General features: G+C 49.3%; 1 protein-coding gene across 3 annotated transcripts in view; it reads right to left on the bottom strand.

Moving 5' to 3' along the window:
• AK5 (adenylate kinase 5) overlaps nt 1-23,710 on the bottom strand; it is a 198,934-nt gene that overhangs the window by 54,168 nt on the left and 121,056 nt on the right. For all 3 annotated transcript variants that reach the window (XM_073544832.1, XM_073544831.1, XM_073544830.1), the window contains 2 exons: nt 14,562-14,652; nt 5,411-5,487 (listed from right to left, as the gene is read on the bottom strand). In XM_073544832.1, the coding sequence (XP_073400933.1) occupies nt 5,411-5,487; nt 14,562-14,652 (168 nt within the window). The remainder of the gene's footprint in view (nt 1-5,410; nt 5,488-14,561; nt 14,653-23,710) is intronic.

Here is a 23,710-nt window from a genome sequence, read left to right as displayed (position 1 = left end):
GCTACAATGGGGCCGGTGTGTTACCACGATGCTACACTGCGGCCGGTGTGTTACCACGATGCTACACTGCGGCCGATGTGTCACCACGATGCTACAATGGGGCCGATGTGTCACCACGATGCTACAATGAGGCCGGTGTGTTACCACGATGCTACACTGCGGCCGATGTGTCACCACGATGCTACAATGGGGCCGATGTGTCACCACGATGCTACAATGGGGCCGGTGTGTTACCACGATGCTACACTGCGGCCGATGTGTCACCACGATGCTACAATGGGGCCGATGTGTCACCACGATGCTACAATGGGGCCGGTGTGTTACCACGATGCTGCACTGCGGCCGATGTGTCACCACGATGCTGCACTGCGGCCGATGTGTCACCACGATGCTACACTGCGGCCGAAGTGTCACCACGATGCTGCACTGCGGCCGAAGTGTCACCACGATGCTGCACTGCGGCCGAAGTGTCACCACGATGCTGCACTGCGGCCGAAGTGTCACCACGATGCTGCACTGCGGCCGATGTGTCACCACGATGCTACACTGCGGCCGAAGTGTCACCACGATGCTACAATGGGGCCGGTGTGTTACCACGATGCTACAATGGGGCCAATGTGTCACCACGATGCTACAATGGGGCCGATGTGTCACCACGATGCTACAATGGGGCCGGTGTGTTACCACGATGCTACACTGTGGCCGATGTGTCACCACGATGCTACAATGGGGCCGATGTGTCACCACGATGCTACAATGGGGCCGGTGTGTTACCACGATGCTACACTGCGGCCGATGTGTCACCACGATGCTACAATGGGGCCGATGTGTCACCACGATGCTACAATGGGGCCGGTGTGTTACCACGATGCTACACTGCGGCCGATGTGTCACCACGATGCTGCACTGCGGCCGATGTGTCACCACGATGCTACACTGCGGGCGATGTGTCACCACGATGCTACACTGCGGCCGATGTGTCACCACGATGCTACACTGCGGCCGATGTGTCACCACGATGCTACACTGCGGCCGATGTGTCACCACGATGCTACACTGCGGCCGATGTGTCACCACGATGCTACACTGCGGCCGGTGTGTTACTACGATGCTACAATGGGGCCGATGTGTCACCACGATGCTACAATGGGGCCGATGTGTCACCACGATGCTACACTGCGGCCGATGTGTCACCACGATGCTACACTGTGGCCGATGTGTCACCACGATGCTACACTGTGGCCGATGTGTCACCACGATGCTACACTGTGGCCGATGTGTTACCACGATGCTACACTGTGGCCGATGTGTTACCACGATGCTACACTGCGGCCGATGTGTTACCACGATGCTACTCTGCGGCCGATGGGTTACCACGATGCTACTCTTCGGCCAATGGGTTACCACGATGCTACTCTGCGGCCGATGGGTTACCACGATGCTACACTGTGGCCGATGTGTTACCACGATACTACACTGCAGCCGGTGTTACCATGATGCTACACTGCGGCTGATGTGCTACCACGATGCTACGCTGCGGCTGATGTGCTACCACGATGCTACGCTGCGGCCGATGGTTCACCACGATGCTACACTGGGGCCCCTGTGTTACCACGATGCTACGCTGCGGCCGATGTGTCACCATGATGCTGTACTGCGACCGATGTGTCACCACGATGCTGCTATGTGGATGATAGACAAGTGCTCTCCAATCTTTGGCTCTACAGGTGTTCTAGAACTATAACTCCGAGTATGACATTGATAAAGAAGGAGAAATTAGGGGATACAGCGCCCCAGTCCAGCGGTGTACATACAGACGGTTCTGGAGTAACGATCGCAGTATCAGGTGCGCAGGTGAGCAGACCATATGGTAGTAATGGACCCAAAAAGTTGATGAAATTTCAGCCTCTAGTGTAATAATGTCGGCCCTTTCTTGAATCCCAGTTACATCCCGTGCGTAGCCATGAGCCGCCGGCCATGAGCAGAGGCTACATCCACCGCAGCGCAGCATAGCCGATCATTAAGGGTAGACCAACCCGGAACGTGCAGGTTCTTCACCACCGACTGCCACACACTGTATGGCCACAATCTGATGTATAATTGATCGCAGGGTTAATATCCCGCCAGAATTATAACCAAACTCATCCAATTATGACGGCCCATTTTCGTCCGAGTCCGATTCGGCAGACGAGAGCTGACACACACCTCTCGCCCCGTCACCGTCCCCTCGGGCCATTCTCCCACATCGTGGGGAAACTGCAAACCAGCAGAGTCCAGCAGCGCAGGGAGAAAATATCTCATGGGACAGAGTTAACTCTTCTCCGTCTGGACGCAGGTTGCCATGGTAACTGCTTTACTCCTCATCTCGCAGGTACTGTTAACAGACCTGCAGAATTTGGGAAGTTGCATGTTCTATAGTCAGTGCAAGTAGGAAAAAAATGTAAAAAAAAAAAAATCCTTTTATCAATTATTAAACTTTAATTTTTAGACTAAAACCAGGCCGACTAGGCAGATGTATAAAAGCTCCCGGTAAAAGGGGAAAGTCGTAATTGATATAAAATTAAATGTCTCGGCAAGTGAAGCTTTAATAATTTACCATCGGTACGGCCGATGAGTCCGGTGAATATTTCTATCCTAAAAATGAACATTGGTAAAGTCTGTGGTGCCTAAAAAGAGTGATGAATGCAAAACAAATCCTCGTAAGAAAGGGAAGCGAGCGTTCAACACTATAAAGGCTACTATAAGTTCTGTGCCGTGTTTGCGATCTGCGACGTCACACCCGGCTCTGCTTCATCTGCTCGTGACGAGACATCAGTCTGCAACCTCAGATGCATCGTGACCAAATGTCCTAAATTCGGCGACTCTGTTCCAAAGTTTCAGAAACAACGTTAGTAAATTTAGGCAAATTCTGAGCCAAAAGTGGCGAAGGGGAAATTGGAATAAACCACTCTCGAAAATTATGCGGTTCTGTTAAGTTTGGGAGTGCTCCCAGGACGGTCTTCTGCATGGACGTAAACCTCACCAAACGATTGGAGCGTGTGCAGACTATACCCACTGCTGGTCTCCAGACTCCTCTGGAAAGCCAGACAGAACTAGTGTATAGACGTCCTGCTCCATTTTTGCTATCTGGTTTATATCCTTTTCAATGGACATAATATAGCTGCAGATGGACGAACACATGAGACGTCCATTTGCAACCTGGGATGACACCCACTGTGTGGGAGCTCGCCTTCTGACTGTCTAGGTAAAAGCAGAGTTGCTCCATGGCCTCTGGATTTAATGTCCTTCTCCCTTCACATAATGCAAATCCCGGTACTGTTCATGGTGCCGCTTCGTGGAGGAAACATCTTTGCACATCTTTTAGGATTGATGCTTGGCACAGGGCCTGGTATATGAGACTTTGTACCCAGGAGGAGCCCATCGTGCCACTCGGTGCTTTATGGACTTCTCCTAGAGGGTCATTCAGATGGGACCACCCAGGAGGCCTGGGACTCTATGAGTTTACACAGAGTGAGTGTTTCCATCCAGCCCTGCCGCAGGCTCATCCACCGGCTGCTCAGAGACTATTCCATGTTGTACAGCTCGGATATCAATGAAGAAGAGAACGAAACCCCTCTCCTTCCCCCACTCTTGTGTCATTGTCTCTCGATGGACCTCGGAGGACGCGATTTCTCCTTCCGATCGCCTCTTTCTCATCCCATTCCCCTGTCTGAACTGCTTGGTTAGGTGATTCACTTTAGTAATCTGCGGTAGTGATAGTGCAGCGGTAAGTGGTATCGTAGTGGTAAGTGCTGTGTACAATAAGCGGTATTATTTACTGGGCTCCATACACTCAGACAAAGTCTACTACTATGTCTGAGCGTCCTCCTCTAGTAGGCATACACTCCCGAAAATGATGTACGGCAAAACGCAAGCTCACTATGCCGACACCAATCCAGTCTATGGCCCCGTCAGTCTTCTCTTCTCTTAATGTCTAGAATCATAGAATCGTAGAGTTTGAAGGGAACTCCTGGGCCATCTGGTCCAACCCCCTGCTCAAAGCAGGATTCGCTAAATCATCCCAGTCAGATGTCTGTCCAGTCTCTGTTTGAAGACTTCCATTGAAGGAGAACTCACCACTTCTCGTGGCAGCCTGTTCCACTCATTGATCACTCTAACTGTCAAAAAGTTTTTTCTAATATCTAATCTGTGTCTCCTCCCATTCAGTTTCATCCCATTGCTTCTAGTCTTTCCTTGTGCAAATGAGAATAAAGTTGATCCTTCTACAATGTGACAGCCCTTGAGATATTTGTAGACAGCTATTAAGTCTCCTCTCAGTCTTCTCTTTTGCAAACTAAACATTCCCAAATCCTGCAACCTTTCCTCATAAGACAGGGTTTGCAGACTACGTTCAGCCTTGGTAAATTGGCTGCAAAAATCATGACTACATTTCAGAATAAAGGCTGAATATTCCCTCCAAATGCAAGAACAGAACCTCATGCATCCATCCGAATGTTTCCAACACTCAGCTACATCAGTCCTTACTCCAGTCCTAAAAATGATTTGCACCCATGTGTCAGTACTGCACAACAGACATACCCTACTGAGATAATGAGACCCTAATCCACTAATTAGCCTGAGAACAGAAGCTACAAAGTGTCTGAGCTATACAAGCCAAGAAACAGATTGGAGCAAAAAAGAAACCATCAAGTATAAAAGACAAATACAATCTTTATTAATCCACATGAAAAAAATCATGCCAACAATGTGGGCCTATGGAGGAAAACAGAGTACCCCTTTTGAAAAAGCACCTCACGCGAAACGCGTCAGGGGTCTGCAGGGAGGCACACAGATACATCAGCGGCCATTTATTGTATTAATGGGCATGTTAATCTGGACATTGCACTGAACATTCTTTTGTGTTGGCACATTTTTTACTGGCCCATTTTGGTATATATATTGTATTGCCTTATACTTAGCCTTGATTTCTCTATTTATGAGATTTGTATACTAATAGAAGTGTGGCCACCAAAAGTCAGAGCGGCTACAATGTCCACCTCTCCCTGTGGAGGACCCTGCACATCCATGCATGACACTGGTCAATAAGAGGCTGCAACACTTCTGTTCTCCTGTGGGGGCACTGTAGGAAATCAAAACACTTGCTGCCGGTATCCCATTATAAGAACACAAATGATCTCTCGGGGGTTTCTGCAGATGATGATACTACACGTGTGAAGAAAGGACAGTGGCAGACTAAGAACACAATCAATTACCAAGGTGAATGTAACGCCTAAATGTGAATTTATTCATACATTACCAAGAGGAATAACAGAAGAAAAACTGATCCAAATCTACATGTAGAATACAATTATGAGAGGCGAAAGAGTTGTTTTTTTTTATACAAAAGCGCTGATTGCAAAACTGTTCATACCTGGTCGTCGAACGCTGCTGCGGCCTCGGCTCCTTCTCCGGTGTCTAGAATGAGGCTTAGGTCGAGCTCGCTGGGTCCTGGACACAGAAGAAACGTGGGGTTAATGTTGCTGCAATATTCATTGCACATAGTGGTGGTTTACACTCATTTATTTAAAGGGACAGTCTAGTAAAAATATTACCAATATAATCTATCATTGGGGAGAATAAGGGGCGGATAGCCCCCCACATACTACAGTCACAACCTGCGCACCTAGGGTGTGAGTTCAGGGGGCCCAGCACCTATATAACTTCTGGCTTGTGTGACCTCCATTACATGTCATACATCATGATTGTTTCAGACCCTCCAAATTAAAGGCAATCTGTCAGCGGATTATGCTATTTAATCTGAGGGCAGCATAATGTAGAAGCAGAGACCCTAATTCCAGGGATGTGTCACTTGATCAGCAGCTTGCTGTAGTTTCAATACAATCAGTGTTTTCTTAGCAGGGGATCATCACTGAAGGACTAGGTGTTACATGCCAGGCAGTCCACTAAGCTGTGTAAATTTTATCAAAACTGCAGCAAGCAACCCAGTACGTGACATATCCCCGGAATCAGGGTCTCAGCCCCTACATCATGCTGCTCTCAGATTCAATAGGAAAGCCTGCTGACAGATTCCCTTTAAATGTCAGGATACATTAACAGTTGCTTTGTATTCTGCACCTTCCTGTTTATCCTCACAGCAATGTCACCTAAGACAGTTGATGGGTTCTCCAGCGCAATACTTAGGTTTCCATGCATGATTGGTGGGGTTCATGGTTTCCATAATGAAGGTACCAGATGCCAAACACCCACTGATTAATGTTAGAGTTGTGGCGGAACCTGTGGGGAAGAGGGCGAACCAGAGCAAAGAGAACCAGAGCAAAGCAGATCTGCGTACTGATAGATATTGAGTCTAGATAATGCCATGCCCCAGGATTGTCTCTGGGGGTGAAGGGGCTCAATGCCTGCAAGAGACATAGTAGGTTCCAGGTTGGGGTGTTTGGTGAAAAAATTATTTTAAATGTGCATCAATTTGTAAATGAAGTTGACACCTGAAATGTCCCCGAATCTTCAGCTATAGGTGTTTGTCTGGTCCCGGCAGGTTATCCTCCAGTCTGTGACGGACACGGGGCTGGAGCTGTGTGAAGGGGCCTGGCTCACCGATGAGCCAGGCTCCTTCCCACACTGTTCCAATGGGGCATTGCAGGGTCAGAACATTGGCGGTCTCACTAATCGAACGCCCGCAGATAAGCAAGTTGTCGCCAATCCTTTGGATACATGATACCATCTAAAGATGGAGATCACTCCGTACATAGATTTCACTACCGTAAGTTGTTTTTTACCTGCAAACCTCTACAGCAAAAAAATCTGCTGCAAAAACTTCACCGAGTCCCCGTGCTCCGTCTTCTACTCCACATCCCGGGCTGGATTAATAGTTACCGCATTATATTACTTTTACAGTAGATGTTTTTGTCTGGTTTATTTTATCTCCCAATTTTTTGGTTTGCAAATCCATTCTATATAATTAGCCCTGCGCCATGATTAATTTCTCATTATTTCCCCCGCACGCACTCATTTCTCACACAGTCGCTATTGGAAGGCTGATACCGTTATAAAGTAACAATTAGCGTCGCGTATGACGGATTCAGACAAGCGGGAAAACGTATTAACATTTATCAGATGCCAACGAGGCGATGCTGTCAGTCCAACGAGCGAAAACCAGAGCAATAAAAGGTTATCGCCTCTCCCATAATTATATCCTGCAATAAAACACAGGAGAATGCACCAAGTGGAGGAAATTCACATACAAATTACACGTTCCATCATCAGATCCCGTGGTAAAGTCTCCAACCAGAGAAGGAGCATGGGGAATGCAGAATGATACCGGCCCATGATGCGTAGGGCGGCCGGACGAGGGGCAGAACACAGTCATACAGACTATAGAACCAGGTTCTTGGGGATCGCTTACTCCGGAGGACAAAACCAAGGAGACTCATGGGTACTGTGAAATGCTTCATTTCGCCTGCGGGGGTGCTGTGATGAAAGTGAACACTTATTGCCAGGGCAGCCCACAGATTTCAGCTGAGCACTGGGGTTACTGGCTGTAACCATGATCATCAGGAGAGGAGTCTGAAAGGAGTCTGAAAGCAAGTGGAGCAGGCAGGGAGCATAGTTGGATGGAGCTGGGGTTGAAGCTTCTTTTTTTTCTTTACGAAGATCAGGGCTGGCAGCAGACAAGAGGACATGGGGAGAAAAAGCCGAACAGAGATGTAACCAGAAGCAAATGTATGCTGAAGCTGACCGGAGCTACATGGACCTTATGCACAAAGCACTGTGGAAAGGATCCTTTGTCACTGACTGAGGTCAGGAGGCATGCCCATAGTCCATGGGGAGGAAGGGGTCGTGCAGATGAAGAGTGGTGTAGCCAGAGGCAAAATTATAGCAGGTGCAGGGATTGCAGTCTCACCCATGCCCTGGAGGTCCCAAAAAGTCCCTATATGAGAAAACCTATACTATTAGAGACCCATTGGGGAGCCCTTTGGAGGTTTTGCATTGGGGCCACGAGCTTTCATTTACGTCACTGCTACTCTCTCCTAATCACAATCGATGCCTTTCCCATTAGACCCATGGCTCACTCTTGCTCCAATAAAGCTAAATCATACCTGCAACTCCAATGGCACACACTTGAGGCTCCTGAAACCTCCCGTAAAGCAGCGCCATCTGAATGGTTTCAAGTGCGCGACGTCAGGTTACTTTGCCTGATGAGTGTCTAAAGGATGTCCAAATGAGCCTCCAAGAGGTGGGAAGAGGTCAGGAAAGGGCACAGAGGGGCAAAACTTGAAAAAGGAGGACAAATTTTAGGTGTCACATTCCCCATGGCACACCAAGTCACCTCTTGGATTGCTATCCATGAACGTTGGTAGTATGAGCTGGGTAAGCTCCGGGTCTATTACTGTACTACTCATTTGCTGCCAATTACATTTCGCTCCAAAAAAGGTAGCGATGGAGTTGGAGAGACAAGAGATCAAAGGTCCTACTCATCATTTTTGCATAGGGACCCGCTACTGCCTCTTGAAAATGCCATCACCCTGCTCACTCCAACCTCAATAATTAATCTTTTCCTCTGGAGGACATCAAATAGCGTGACGACTTAAGCTGCACCCCAAAGTCATAAGAAACCCAAATCTATTCCTGCTGTGATCGCCCACTCCAGTGCTACATATTCATAGTCAAAGCAAAACACTGTTCACAGGGTCCGCTCTGGTGGCTGCAATGCCGTGTGCCGCTGATGGAGACCATGGGGCAGCGTGGAGTTAAAAGTGACCTCTTTTCTAACCTCAGAAATCTCCTTCTTTAATTTTAGAACTTTATGCACTAAAAATCAGTTTGCAATTCCTGAGCCCTTTCCTTCACATATGTGATATTATCTAAAGACCTGATCTTTGACCTATGGGTCCATCATCTCTGGCCGTTGAGGACATCCTTCTTCTAAATGGTGACGGCTTCACTACTTATCAAGATTTACAGTCCATCAGGTAAATTATTAAAATAATATTCCTCCGTGGACGTTCGTTCCCCTTATTGCCTTCTTACAGAGTAACTTCTAAGGAATCTCGACTGTCCTCAGATGACACCATGGACCCTGAGGATCCAGGGAGGTCACGGCGTTGCTGTTTTATTGTCTTGGAGTTGTTGTAATAAAGCTTCTGCAATGAATCACCATCATGAAATGACCACAATCGATATACAAGGTCAGCGCCAGGCGGGAGCACAGTCTGCGGAGAGCTCGGGGTCACTGAAGGATGGATCTAATTCATCACAACGTGGCGGATGAATCCTCCGAACCTCATCTACTCTTGTATTGTACACCAGACCAAAGCCGTAAATTACCTGACATGTTGTCTACTCTCGAAAACCAATTATTCTGCACTCTTTTGGGAATCTGGGTTTAATAGAGAACGGTCAGAATGGGGAACGGTTATTATGAGCATATGGAGGACCCATCCAGTCCAGTATAACACAGGCAGCCATTGATGCAAACGGACACTGTGCAATGCTTCACTTCTCCTGCGGAGGCACTGCAGGGACACTGAACGCTTACTGCCGGGTTCATCATAGCTGATCCTTTAGTCAGAACAGAAAATATTTTATGATCAGCTCATTATCAACACACCTTTAGGTAGGGATCTTCCTTACCAGGTTTTTGCAGAATATTAGATTACATGGATTTAATGAAATAGTGGAGTTCAGACTGGATAAAAGAAAATAAAACTAGTTACATTGATGATACCCTCACCGCCCCGCAGCCCACAATCCAATGAATTGATGGCCTCTACTTTCATGTCTTAACAACTCAGAAATGGCTGGACATGCCTTATTGGTCCAGCATTGGCGGCAGCGGGCATTTCCAGTTAATCGAGACCAGAAGAGACTTTGTAAGGGAGTCCAAACGCTGAAACTCCCACCGAACAGCAGAACTGGGCACTTTTAGAATGGTCAGTGCGACAGGTGACCATAGCTCCATTCATACCCTGTGACAGGCGACCACCGCTCCATTCATACCCTGTGACTGGCGACCACCGCTCCATTCATACCCTGTGACTGGCGACCACCGCTCCATTCATACCCTGCGACAGGCGACCACCGCTCCATTCATACCCTGTGACTGGCGACCACCGCTCCATTCATACCCTGCGACAGGCGACCACCGCTCCATTCATACCCTGCGACAGGCGACCACCGCTCCATTCATACCCTGTGACAGACGATCACCGCTCCATTCATACCCTGTGACAGGCGACCCCCGCTCCATTCCCATCCTGTGACAGGCGACCACGCTCCATTCCCATCCTGTGACAGGCGACCACCGCTCCATTCATACCCTGTGACAGGCGACCACCGCTCCATTCATACCCTGTGACAGGCGACCACCGCTCCATTCATACCCTGTGACAGGCGACCACCGCTCCATTCATACCCTGTGACAGGCGACCACCGCTCCATTCATACCCCGTGACAGGCGACCACCGCTCCATTCATACCCTGCGACAGGCGACCACCACTCCATTCATACCCTGTGACAGGTGACCACCGCTCCATTCATACCCTGTGACAGGCGACCACCGCTCCATTCATACCCTGTGACTGGCGACCACCGCTCCATTCATACCCTGTGACTGGCGACCACCGCTCCATTCATACCCTGTGACTGGCGACCACCGCTCCATTCATACCCTGCGACAGGCGACCACCGCTCCATTCATACCCTGTGACAGGCGACCACCGCTCCATTCATACCCTGTGACAGGTGACCATAGCTCCATTCATACCCTGTGACAGGCGACCACCGCTCCATTCATACCCTGTGACAGGTGATCACCTCTCCATTCTTACCCTGTGACTGGCGACCACCGCTCCATTCATACCCTGTGACAGGCGATCACTGCTACATTCTTACCCTGTGACAGGAGATCACCTCTCCATTCATACCCTGTGACAGGCGACCACCACTCCATTCATACCCTGTGACAGGTGACCATAGCTCCATTCATACCCTGCGACAGGCGACCACCGCTCCATTCATACCCTGTGACAGACGATCACCGCTCCATTCATACCCTGTGACAGGCGACCCCCGCTCCATTCCCATCCTGTGACAGGCGACCACGCTCCATTCCCATCCTGTGACAGGCGACCACCGCTCCATTCATACCCTGTGACAGGCGACCACCGCTCCATTCATACCCTGTGACAGGCGACCACCGCTCCATTCATACCCTGTGACAGGCGACCACCGCTCCATTCATACCCTGTGACAGGCGACCACCGCTCCATTCATACCCCGTGACAGGCGACCACCGCTCCATTCATACCCTGCGACAGGCGACCACCACTCCATTCATACCCTGTGACAGGTGACCACCGCTCCATTCATACCCTGTGACAGGCGACCACCGCTCCATTCATACCCTGTGACTGGCGACCACCGCTCCATTCATACCCTGTGACTGGCGACCACCGCTCCATTCATACCCTGTGACTGGCGACCACCGCTCCATTCATACCCTGCGACAGGCGACCACCGCTCCATTCATACCCTGTGACAGGCGACCACCGCTCCATTCATACCCTGTGACAGGTGACCATAGCTCCATTCATACCCTGTGACAGGCGACCACCGCTCCATTCATACCCTGTGACAGGTGATCACCTCTCCATTCTTACCCTGTGACTGGCGACCACCGCTCCATTCATACCCTGTGACAGGCGATCACTGCTCCATTCTTACCCTGTGACAGGAGATCACCTCTCCATTCATACCCTGTGACAGGCGACCACCACTCCATTCATACCCTGTGACAGGTGACCATAGCTCCATTCATACCCTGTGACAGGCGATCACCGCTCCATTCATACCCTGTGACAGGTGATCACCTCTCCATTCTTACCCTGTGACTGGCGACCACCGCTCCATTCATACCCTGTGACAGGCGATCACTGCTCCATTCATACCCTGTGACAGGAGACCACCGCTCCATTCATACCCTGTGACAGGCGATCACTGCACCATTCATACCCTGTGACAGGCGATCACCGCTCCATTCATACCCTGCGACAAGCGACCATAGCTCCATTCATACCCTGTGACAGGAGACCACCGCTCCATTCATACCCTGTAACAGGCGACCACCGCTCCATTCATACCTTGTGACAGGCGACCACCGCTCCATTCATACCCTGTGACAGGTGATCACCGCTCCATTCATACCCTGTGACAGGTGATCACCGCTCCATTCATACCTTGTGACAGGCGATCACCGCTCCATTCATACCCTGTGACAGGCGATCACCGCTCCATTCATACCCTGTGACAGGCGACCACCGCTCCATTCATACCCCGTGACAGGCGATCACCACTCCATTCATACCCTGTGATAGGCGATCACTGCTCCATTCATACCCTGTGACAGGCGATCACCACTCCATTCATACCCTGTGATAGGCGATCACTGCTCCATTCATACCCTGTGACAGGCGATCACCGCTCCATTCATACCCCGTGACAGGCGATCACCGCTCCATCCATACTCCGTGACAGGCGATCACCGCTCCATCCATACTCCGTGACTGGCGATCACCGCTCCATTCTTACTCCGTGACCGGCGATCACCACTCCATTCATACCCCGTGACCGGCGATCACCACTCCATTCATACCCCGTGACAGGCGATCACCTCTCCATTCATACCCTGTGACAGGCGACCACCGCTCCATTCATACCCTGTGAAGCTGTTGAGTGCTTGGCTTTTCCAGCAGCTCCGTAGACAGAGAATGGTACAATGGTCGGTCGCATGCTCTGCCGCTCCATTGTAACCAGGGTGAAAATGCCCGCTTCTGCCATTCATTGTGGATACTAGTTATCAGACCGCCACCAACCATTAAGTTACTTATTTTCCTTAAACAATCCCTTTAAGCTTGTTGGAGTTTTTTAGGTTTTATTATTACTCAGAGTTTGGAGGGACCTTTGAAACCACCAAAACTATCCTCAGGGCATGCGGGGAATTGTAGTTTAACAACAGGTGGCAGTGCTGCAGGTAGGAGACCAAGCGGAGGATAATTTATTTATATTGTACTGCGAATTGCTAAGAAAGGGATAATGGAGCAATATTCGGCTGGATTGTCGGTTTTCATGGTTGCTCCTGACAACCAAGGTTACAAATATTCAGAGCTGAATGCAAAAATAATAATGAAGCCTTCACCTCCTGAGCCGTATCTCGCATTGTTCATGTGCTGCAGAAAGGATGTCAGTGATGACGGAGCCGGGAGATCAATGCCCCTGACCAGGGAGCGTCAGTAAAATGTCTCACAAGGACTTGTATCCAGCGCAAATAGAGCGTCACCTCCATCCCAGATTACTGGACGTGCTGGAATGTGATCCAGGCTTTACTTGAGCACTACAAGTCCCAGGCTCACATGCCAGGATTAAACTGCATTTGTCGCTTTAGGTGACTTTTCAGAAAGAGTGTACAATATTAACACAAATTCTGACCATCATATGACTTGTATCCTGCACTTTTCAGTAGTTTTCCCCTATGCAGGCTCTACCTCCAAGTCTCTGATCTACTTGAGAGCTGCAAAATATCCAGAGAGGAGCGCAGGAACCACCCATGTTCATGTATATTATGTAGTATATATTCAGAAGCAGCAACACCATGAATGACATTATACAGCAGTACTGAGCAGTGTCTCTGTGATTCCAGCACTGGAGTGAGAAACACTTACTAGAAAAAGCAGCATGAATGACAATCTACTGCAGTACTGAGAAGTGTATGTCTAAATCCAGCACTAGAGTGAGAAACACTTACTAGCAAACATCAGCATGGATGACATTATACTGCAGTACTGAGCAGTGTATCTGTGATTTCACCACTGAAGTGATGTAAACACTTATTAGTAAAAAGCAGCATGGTGTATATTATACAGACGTAATGAGCAGTGTTTCTGTGAATCCAGAACTGGAGTGATATAAACACTTACTAGTAAACAGCAGCATGGAGTACATTCTACAGAAGCACTGAGCACTGTGAATCCAGCACTGGAGTGAGATAAATACTTACTAGTAAACAGCAGCATGGATGACATTATACAGCAGTAATGAGCAGTGTTTCTGTGATTCCAGAACTGGAGTGAGATAAACACTTAATGGCAAACAGCAGCATGGAGTACATTCTACAGCAATAGAAACACAGAATCCGGACTGCTATTAAATATATAAAAATGACATTAAAGAAATGTTTTTGGGCGGTCGTTCACTCATACATTGCCCTTATCTGCCTTCAGTGCACACACAGCCTGTAAATGACAGTGCATCTTTCTCTTGCATCCCTGCTTCCATTGCGCTGTTTATTTTGCAATGCACAAGTCAGTGCAGCACGGAGAGGCAGTGTGTTGTACAGCGGATGAATGCTATTAGACCATATGACCCCAAACCCGACATTTTTCCCAAACATCCCCTTCAAATGATAACAAAGCATATCCACAATTATTGATTTATAATATCATTTTACAGCAATTAATAAATCAATTAATACCACGTTTGCAGTGATAAAATAATGTGATCTACTCACCGGCTACAGGTTCCTTAGCGGGAAATAACTTATTGTCTACGGCCGCACTGATGTCGAAGAAGACGTCTTCCTCGTCCCTGTCTGCGTCAAACTGGAAAGAAGCAGCAAGAGGAGGAGACGGTCACTTACAGCCGAGTGCGATTTCTACGGGACATTCTTTTCTCCATTTAATATAAATGTAACGCTTCTATTAGAGAACGGTAAAATGGCAACACATCTCACAAGACACCACCTTACACAGTGACGTCTATAGAAAAATTACGGTATGGCTGCTCCGACTATGGAGGCGCAAAGGTGAAAGCAAAGGGGTCGTCTGATGAAAAAACAAAATGTCTATCAGTAAAGAGGTAAATTTAGGACCAGGGTGGCAGAACCGCTGCCGCTCTCATGTGGTACCTATGAGCGGGATGTGACCCCTGCCTACGGTCTGAAAGTGGCACCTGGGAGGGCCGGAGAGTCGCCCCCTGAGTGCAGTGATCACATCCATGTTACAGACTACGTCCTATCCACCCCCGTCTCCATTCCACACAGGCCCAATCTCTGCCCCTTTATTGCCCCGTCACCACCTTTACAAGACGCCGGGCCAGAAGAAACCCTGATTTGGGGATTCAGGAGTTTTGCTAGCGCTTCTAGGTGTCCGAGGTTTCCTTTTTTTTCCAGGGGACTTGACAAGTACAAAAACTTCAGACACAATCCTCCACCAGAGAAGTCTGGCAGCTACGTCTTCTCTCTGTATGTAGAACAAGGGAGGACAAAGGCGTGTGGAGGGATGAGGAAGAGGAGGACAGAGGAGTCTGGAGGGAGGAGGACAAAGGAGTGTGGAGGGATGAGGAAGAGGAGGACAGAGGAGTGTGGAGGGATGAGGAAGAGGAGGACAGAGGAGTGTGGAGGGATGAGGAAGAGGAGGACAGAGGAGTGTGGAGGGATGAGGAAGAGGAGGACAGAGGAGTCTGGAGGGAGGAGGACAAAGGTGTGCAGAGGGATGAGGAAGAGGAGGACAGAGGAGTCTGGAGGGAGGAGGACAAAGGAGTGTGGAGGGATGAGGAAGAGGAGGACAGAGGAGTCTGGAGGGAGGAGGACAAAGGAGTGTGGAGGGATGAGGAAGAGGAGGACAGAGGAGTGTGGAGGGATGAGGAAGAGGAGGACAGAGGAGTGTGGAGGGATGAGGAAGAGGAGGACAGAGGAGTGTGGAGGGATGAGGAAGAGGAGGACAGAGGAGTCTGGAGGGAGGAGGACAAAGGTGTGCAGAGGGATGAGGAAGAGGAGGACAGAGGAGTCTGGAGGGAGGAGGACAAAGGAGTGTGGAGGGATGAGGAAGAGGAGGACAGAGGAGGCGCCTGGAGGGAGTAAGACAGAGCAGTGTGGAGGGAGGAGTACAGAGAAAGCTAGAGAGAAGAGGAGGACAGAGGAGTCTGGAGAGAAGAGGAGGACAGAGGAGTCTTTAGAGAAGAGGACACAGAAGCATGGAAAAAGGAGGAGGGGAGGTCAGAGGAGTCTGCAGGGAGTCGAGGGAGGAGGCCAGAGGAGTCTGGAGGGAGTAGAAGGAGGAGGACAGAGGAGTCTGGAGGGAGGAAAACAGAGGAGTCTAGGGGGAGAAGTTAGAGGAGGACAGAGGAGTCTGGATGGAGTAGAAAGAGGAGGACAGAGGACTCTGGTGGGAGGAGGAAGATAGAAAAGTCTGGAGGAGTCTAGCGGTTTTGTGATACAGAATACAGGAGCGTTCGGATATTCTGAGCGATCCTGTGTATGAGGGGTCATAAAAGAGATAGTTGTTGGTCCCAAACATCTCATGTGTAGGGTCTTTAGTGTTTCCTTCATTTCAATGACATTCGGGCACATAAATAACTTTCCTATTCCTGGTTTCTGCTTCAAACCTACAGGAAAATACCAATAGGGTCCTAACATCGCACCTTCGACCAGGATGCATGTGAAGAATCAGCCTTAGGCTACTTTCACACTTGCGTTTTTCTGCGCTGCGCACAGTGCATCATGCGTTTGTGTGCGTTTTTTTGCAGTTTTGCTCATGTTTTTTTTAAAAAACTCATGCGTTTTTTTGTGCTGACGTGCGCATTACCATGCGCACGTCAGCACGCCCATAGACTATAATGGGTGTTTGGGTGAAAAAAAAAACGCATTGTGTGCGCATGCATTTTTTTGGGACAAGTCGGATGCACAAAAAATGCAACAGGATGCATTTTGTGCGCCCGAGCGCACACTACAAAAAAACACATACATGTACAAACGCATGTGTATGCGCACCCATATAAAGTATAGAAAAAAAACGCATGCGTTGTTTGCGTAAAAAAACAGCGCAAAAAAACGCAAGTGTGAAACCAGCCTTAGATCAACCAGCGCGATCCTTATACACAGAATATCTCTGCAGCTTCGGGTTGTGACGCGCGGAGATCCTTAAATCCCGGCAGAAGTAACGTCTATGTAGTGGTCTGGCAGCAGCTTCAGACCAATCCCCCCCATTATCCGACAAACACTTGACTGACAAGGTAAAAGCTTTGGATTACTTCTGCAGACATTACTCCATCAAGTTAACGTGCCTGGAGGCAGAAAGCCACAATATCTCTCATATCACACGAGGCTCCAAACGAGAAAACTAAGCCACCAAAATGATCTTCAGAAGAGGCCAAAATACTGGAAAAGAAAGTTTACACCAGACGAGAACAGTAACCGTAAAGAGGATCACCGAGAAAAGAAGCTCATCGCTGGCAATGGCATCTGGTAATGTCCTCAAGTGAACACTGCAATACCAGACACCGCCATGGCCAGGAGAGGCACTGTTTCTGCAATAAGTTCGACATGTCCTTCTTATTTCATAAAACTCCTTTCAGGTCACCGTTTCTGGATTAAAGCAGACAGTTTTTGTTTTTTAAATCTAACACAACCCCAAATTCTATGCACAACCAAATGTTTATTATTGCCAGCACTTAAAGAGGACCTAACAAAAGCTATACGTACACACGCTGAAGAGGAGGCCATAACTCCGGACTCAGGAGAACAGTGGCATGTACAGCAGATAAAAATAGTTGACATCTATGGCAAATGACAGGATCCCTTTAATTGTATAATTGCATAGCTCAAGTCTGCATAGACTTCAGTCTGCAGTGTGATTCCTATAAGTGTGTCCTAGAAGTGTGAAGATAAATTTTAGAATTAAAACCAGAAGGATGTATACAGACTGTGCCCTGCTACCTGCCACCATCGCACTCTAACAAGCATCTCTAGTCTTCCGACAGGTATGTTCATCCACCCAGCTCTCCTGCTGTCTGTCTATGAAGTGCACATAGTACATCACCCAGCTTTGCAAATAGACTTGCCTCTGCACCTAGCATTCACATGGTATGCCTTTCAGCTAACCCCAGCTTACCCCAGAGTTATTTATGACCTTGTTTACTCTGGCTTGATCATATGCAACTGGTCCACTCTTAATTATCTGGCCAAGAAGAGCAGAGACCACTCCTCTCTGCTTCACACCTGACTGCACTTAGTTGTACATATATTGCATAGCTCAAGTCTGCATAGACTTCAGTCTGATTCCTATAAGTGTGTCCTAAAAGTGTGAAGATAAATTTTAGAATTAAAACCAGAATTGAACCTGAAGGGAACTGAAGGTAACTGTACACAGCCACTGTAAACAATGTTTCTGTTTGTTTTCACTTTCACCCCTATAATCCTTCACTTTCTGCTAATTCCCCTAATCCCTACTCCTAGTAAGGAACTGTTCATCTCTTCTTCAATCCTCCCCATCCACCTCACCTCCTCCTCAAAACTATTCCTTAACATACAATCCTCTGTCTCTAGACACAGACAGCCCCCTCATGCCCTCTCCTGCTCCCACCTGCTAACACTTTCTCTGCTTCTTCTCACTGCTGGTGATATCTCTCCAAATCCTGGTCCTCCTCACCACATTCCCACAGTCATTTCTACCTCCCTTTCACGCTCTATCACAACCTTCCGTAACCACTCCAACCTTATACCCATTCACCCAGCCCCCCACTTCCCCAGTCCCACTAACAGGAGCTCTGTGGAACGCTCGCTCTGTCTGCAACAAGCTTTCCTACATCCATGATCTTTTTGTTACTACCAAACTTTCCTTCCTCGCCATCACAGAAACCTGGCTCACCCCTTCTGACACAGCCTCTCCTGCTGCACTTTCATATGGTGGCTTCCACCTTTCTCACACCCCCCGCCCCAGCAGCAAACATGGCGGAGGAGATGGTTTTCTCCTGTCAGATGCCTGCTCCTTCACCCCAATCCCACTGCCACCCTCTGTTACCCTCCCTTCCTTTGAGGTGCACTCTGTGCGCATCTATTCCCCCTCCAACCTCCAACTGGCTGTCATCTACCGCCCCCCAGGGCCAGCCACCACCTTGTTTGACCACTTCACCACCTGGCTACTTCATTTCCTTTCCGCGGACATCCCTACTATCATCATGGGCGACTTCAACATCCCCATTGACACTTCCCTCTCAGCTGCCACTAAACTTCTATCTCTCTCTTCCTCACTCAATGGTCTTCTACAGCCACCCACAAAGATGGCCACACACTGGCCCTCATCTTCACCCGCCTCTGCTCCCTATCTAACCTCTCTAACTCACCTCTTCCTCTCTCTGACCACAACCTTCTCACATTCTCTTCCCTCTCCACTCCATGTCTACAATCCCCACCCCATAAACTTTCACACCCTCGCAGAAATATTAAACACCTTGACCTACACTCATTCTCTGAATCCCTCCTCCCTCTCACAGATATAAGTTCCTTACACAATGCGGATGATGCTGCTGCTCTATATAACACAATAGCTGTAGCTTTGGAATCTGCTGCCCCACTTACACATACCAAAGCTCACAAAATCAACAGACAGCCCTGGCACACCAGCCTGACCAAAGAACTGAGGCGAGCTTCCAGGGCTGCTGGGCGCAGATGGAAAAGATCTCACTCCAACGAGCACTTCATCACATTCAAACAGTCCCTCACTACTTTCAAGACCACACTCGCCACAGCTAAACAAACCTACTTCTCATCTCTCATATCCTCCCTGTCTCACAACCCTAAACAGTTATTCAACACCTTCAATTCTCTCCTCCGTCCCCCAGCACCTCCTCCCTCCCCACTTATCTCAGCTGAAGACTTTGCCTCATTTTTCAAACAGAAGATTGATAACATCAGAGACAGTTTTAGTTAACAACCCCCAGAGCCCTTTCTCCCGACTTCCCAGCCCTCCACCTCCAAAACCAACATCTCCACCATTACAGAAGATCGACTCTCCACTCTACTCTCAAGATCACATCTCACCACCTGTGCACTTGACCCGATCCCATCCCACTTCATCCAAAACCTCACCACAGTCTTCATGGGCTGGGGTCCTGGGTTCGAATCCCACCAAGGACAACATCTGCAAGGAGTTTGTATGTTCTCCCCGTGTTTGCGTGGGTTTCCTCCGGGTACTCCGGTTTTCTCCCACACTCCAAAGACATACTGATAGGGAATTTAGATTGTGAGCCCCATCGGGGACAGTGATGAAAATGTGTGCAAAACTGTAAAGCGCTGCGGAATATGTTAGCGCTATATAAAAATAAAGATTATTATAAAATAAAGATTATTATTATCCCAACCCTAACCCATCTCTTCAACCTATCACTAACAACTAGTGTTTTCCCCTCAAGATTTAAACATGCCTCCATCACACCTATCCTCAAAAAGCCCTCTCTTGACCCATCCTCTGTATCTAGCTATCGCCCTATATCACTTCTCCCCTATGCCTCCAAGCTACTGGAACAACACGTCTACCTTGAACTGTCCTCCCATCTCTCTTCTTGCTCCCTCTTCGACCGCTTACAATCTGGCTTCCGGTCACACCACTCCACTGAAACTGCCCTTACTAAGGTCACCAATGACCTCTTAACCGCCAAGAGCAAGCTACACTACTCTGTCCTCCTCCTCCTGGACCTGTCGGCTGCCTTTGACACAGTGGACCATTCCCTATTACAGACCCTCTCATCCCTTGGCATCACAGACTTGGCCCTATCCTGGATCTCATCATACCTAACAGACCGGACATTCAGCGTCTCCCACTCACACACCACCTCCTCACCTCGCCCCCTATCTGTCGGAGTCCCACAAGGTTCAGTCCTAGGACCCCTGCTCTTCTCCATTTACACCTTTGGCCTGGGACAGCTCATAGAATCTCATGGCTTTCAGTATCATCTCTATGCTGATGACACACAGATCTACATCTCTGGACCAGATATCACCTCCCTACTAACCAGAATCCCTCAATGTCTGTCCACTATTTCATCCTTCTTCTCCGCTAGATTTCTGAAACTTAACATGGACAAAACAGAATTCATCATCTTTCCCCCATCTCACGTGACCCCCCCCAACGAACCTATCCATTACAGTAAATGGCTGCCCACTCTCCCCAGTCCCACAAGCTCGCTGCCTCGGGGTAATCCTTGACGCTGATCTCTCCTTCAAACCACATATCCAAGCCCTTTCCACTTCCTGCCGACTTCAACTCAAAAATATTTCACGAATCCGTTCATTCCTCAACCAAAAATCTGCAAAAACCCTAGTCCATGCCCTCATCATCTCTCGACTTGACTACTGGAACCTCCTGCTCTGTGGCCTCCCCTCGAACACTCTCGCACCCTTCCAATCTATTCTAAACTCTGCTGCCCGACTAATCCACCTGTCCCCCCGCTATTCCCCAGCTTCTCCCCTCTGTCAATCCCTTCACTGGCTCCCCATTGCCCAGAGACTCCAGTACAAAACCCTAACCATAACATACAAAGCCATCCACAACCTGAGTCCTCCAAACATCTGTGACCTCGTCTCCCGGTACTTTCCTGCACGCAACCTCCGATCCTCACAAGATCTCCTTCTCTACTCCCCTCTCATCTCCTCTTCCCACAATCCCATACAAGATTTCTCTCGCGCATCAACCCTACTCTGGAACTCTCTACCACAACATATCAGACTATCACCTACCATCGAAACCTTCAAAAAGAGCCTGAAGACCCACCTCTTCCGACAAGCCTATAACCTGCAGTAACCACCGATCGACCAAACCGCTGCATGACCAGCTCTACCCTCGCCTACTGTATTCTCACCCATCCCTTCTAGATTGTGAGCCTTCGCGGGCAGGGTCCTCTCTCCTCCTGTACCAGTTATGACTTGTGTTGTCTAACATTATTGTACTTGTTTTTATTATGTATACCCCTCCTTACATGTAAAGCGCCATGGAATAAATGGCGCTATAACAATAAATAATAATAAATAATAATTGTCTATTCCAGCCACAAGCGCCCAATACCTTTCCTACACACTACTTCAAATGCCCCCGACCATATGGCCTCCCACAAAGACGTCTGTCATAGCGGTGCCCGAAGGGTGACTGCCACCAAAATGCATCTTCCCACTAATGCCTACAACACAGACGCGCCCCAGACTGCCTGCCTGCCGAGATGCCACAGACTACCTGCCAACGAGATGCTACAGACTGCCTGCCAACGAGATGCTCCAGACTGCCTGCCAACGAGATGCTCCAGACTGACTGCCAATGAGATGCCTAAGACTGACTGCCAACGAGATGCCTCAGACTGCCTGTCAACGAGATGCCACAGACTGCCTGCCAACGAGATGCCAGACTGCCTGCCAACGAGATGCCTCAGACTGACTGCCAACAAGATGCCCCAGACTGCCTGCCAACAAGATGCCCCAGACTGCCTGCCAACGAGATGCCACAGACTGCCTGCCAACGAGATGCCACAGACTGCCTGCCAACGAGATGCCACAGACTGCCTGCCAACGAGATGCCCCAGACTGCCTGCTGAGATGCTCCAGACTGCCTGCTGAGATGCTCCAGACTGCCTGCCAACAAGATGCTCCAGACTGCCTGCCAACAAGATGCCAGACTGCCTGCCAACAAGATGCCAGACTGCTTGGCAACGAGATGCCACAGACTGCCTGCCTGCCGAGATGCCACAGACTGCCTGCCAACGAGATGCCACAGACTGCCTGCCGAGATGCCCCAGACTGCCTGCTAACAAGATGCCCCAGACTGCCTGCCAACAAGATGCCAGACTGCTTGGCAACGAGATGCCACAGACTGCCTGCCTGCCGAGATGCCACAGACTGCCTGCCAACGAGATGCCACAGACTGCCTGCCGAGATGCCCCAGACTGCCTGCTAACAAGATGCCCCAGACTGCCTGCCAACAAGATGCCAGACTGCTTGGCAACGAGATGCCACAGACTGCCTGCCAACGAGATGCCACAGACTGCCTGCCAACGAGATGCCACAGACTGCCTGCCAACGAGATGCCACAGACTGCCTGCCAACGAGATGCCACAGACTGCCTGCCAACGAGATGCCACAGACTGCCTGCCAACGAGATGCCACAGACTGCCTGCCAACGAGATGCCACAGACTGCCTGCCAACGAGATGCCACAGACTGCCTGCCAACGAGATGCCACAGACTGCCTGCCAACGAGATGCCACAGACTGCCTGCCAACGAGATGCCACAGACTGCCTGCCAACGAGATGCCACAGACTGCCTGCCAACGAGATGCCACAGACTGCCTGCCAACAAGATGCCACAGACTTCCTGCCAACGAGATGCCACAAACTGCCTGCCAACGAGATGCCCCAGACTGCCTGCCAACAAGATTCCAGACTGCTTGGCAACGAGATGCCAGACTGCCTGCCAACGAGATGCCACAGACTGCCTGCCACAGACTGCGGATCCGCAGCAGTTTCTGCTGCGGTGTACAGTACCATTATAATCAATGGAAAATCAAAACCGTTGTGCACATGCTGCGGAAAATTCCACGTAGATTTGCTGCGGTTTATTTCCCGCAGCATGTCACTTCTTTTTTGCGGAACCACTATTGCAGTTTTCGTTCCGGGACAAATCTCTCTCTCTCTCTCCACAATCCGCACAGCCCAAACCCGCACAAGAATCTACATCAATTCCGCTGCACAAAGGATAGGAAAACGCAGGAAAACTGCATGCGTTTTACCCTACGGTTTCTGCCAAGCGATGCGGATTTTTCTGCAGAAAAAATCTGCAGCGTGTGCACACAACCTTAAAGGGAATGAATCGTTCTCGGGAGGAATCCTGCGATCTACATG

The sequence above is a fragment of the Dendrobates tinctorius genome, unplaced genomic scaffold (assembly GCF_039654945.1).
Source record: "Dendrobates tinctorius isolate UK_male_01 unplaced genomic scaffold, ASM3965494v1 ptg000138l, whole genome shotgun sequence".
Lineage (NCBI taxonomy): Eukaryota > Metazoa > Chordata > Amphibia > Anura > Dendrobatidae > Dendrobates > Dendrobates tinctorius.
This window is presented reverse-complemented; position numbering and strand designations above follow the sequence as displayed.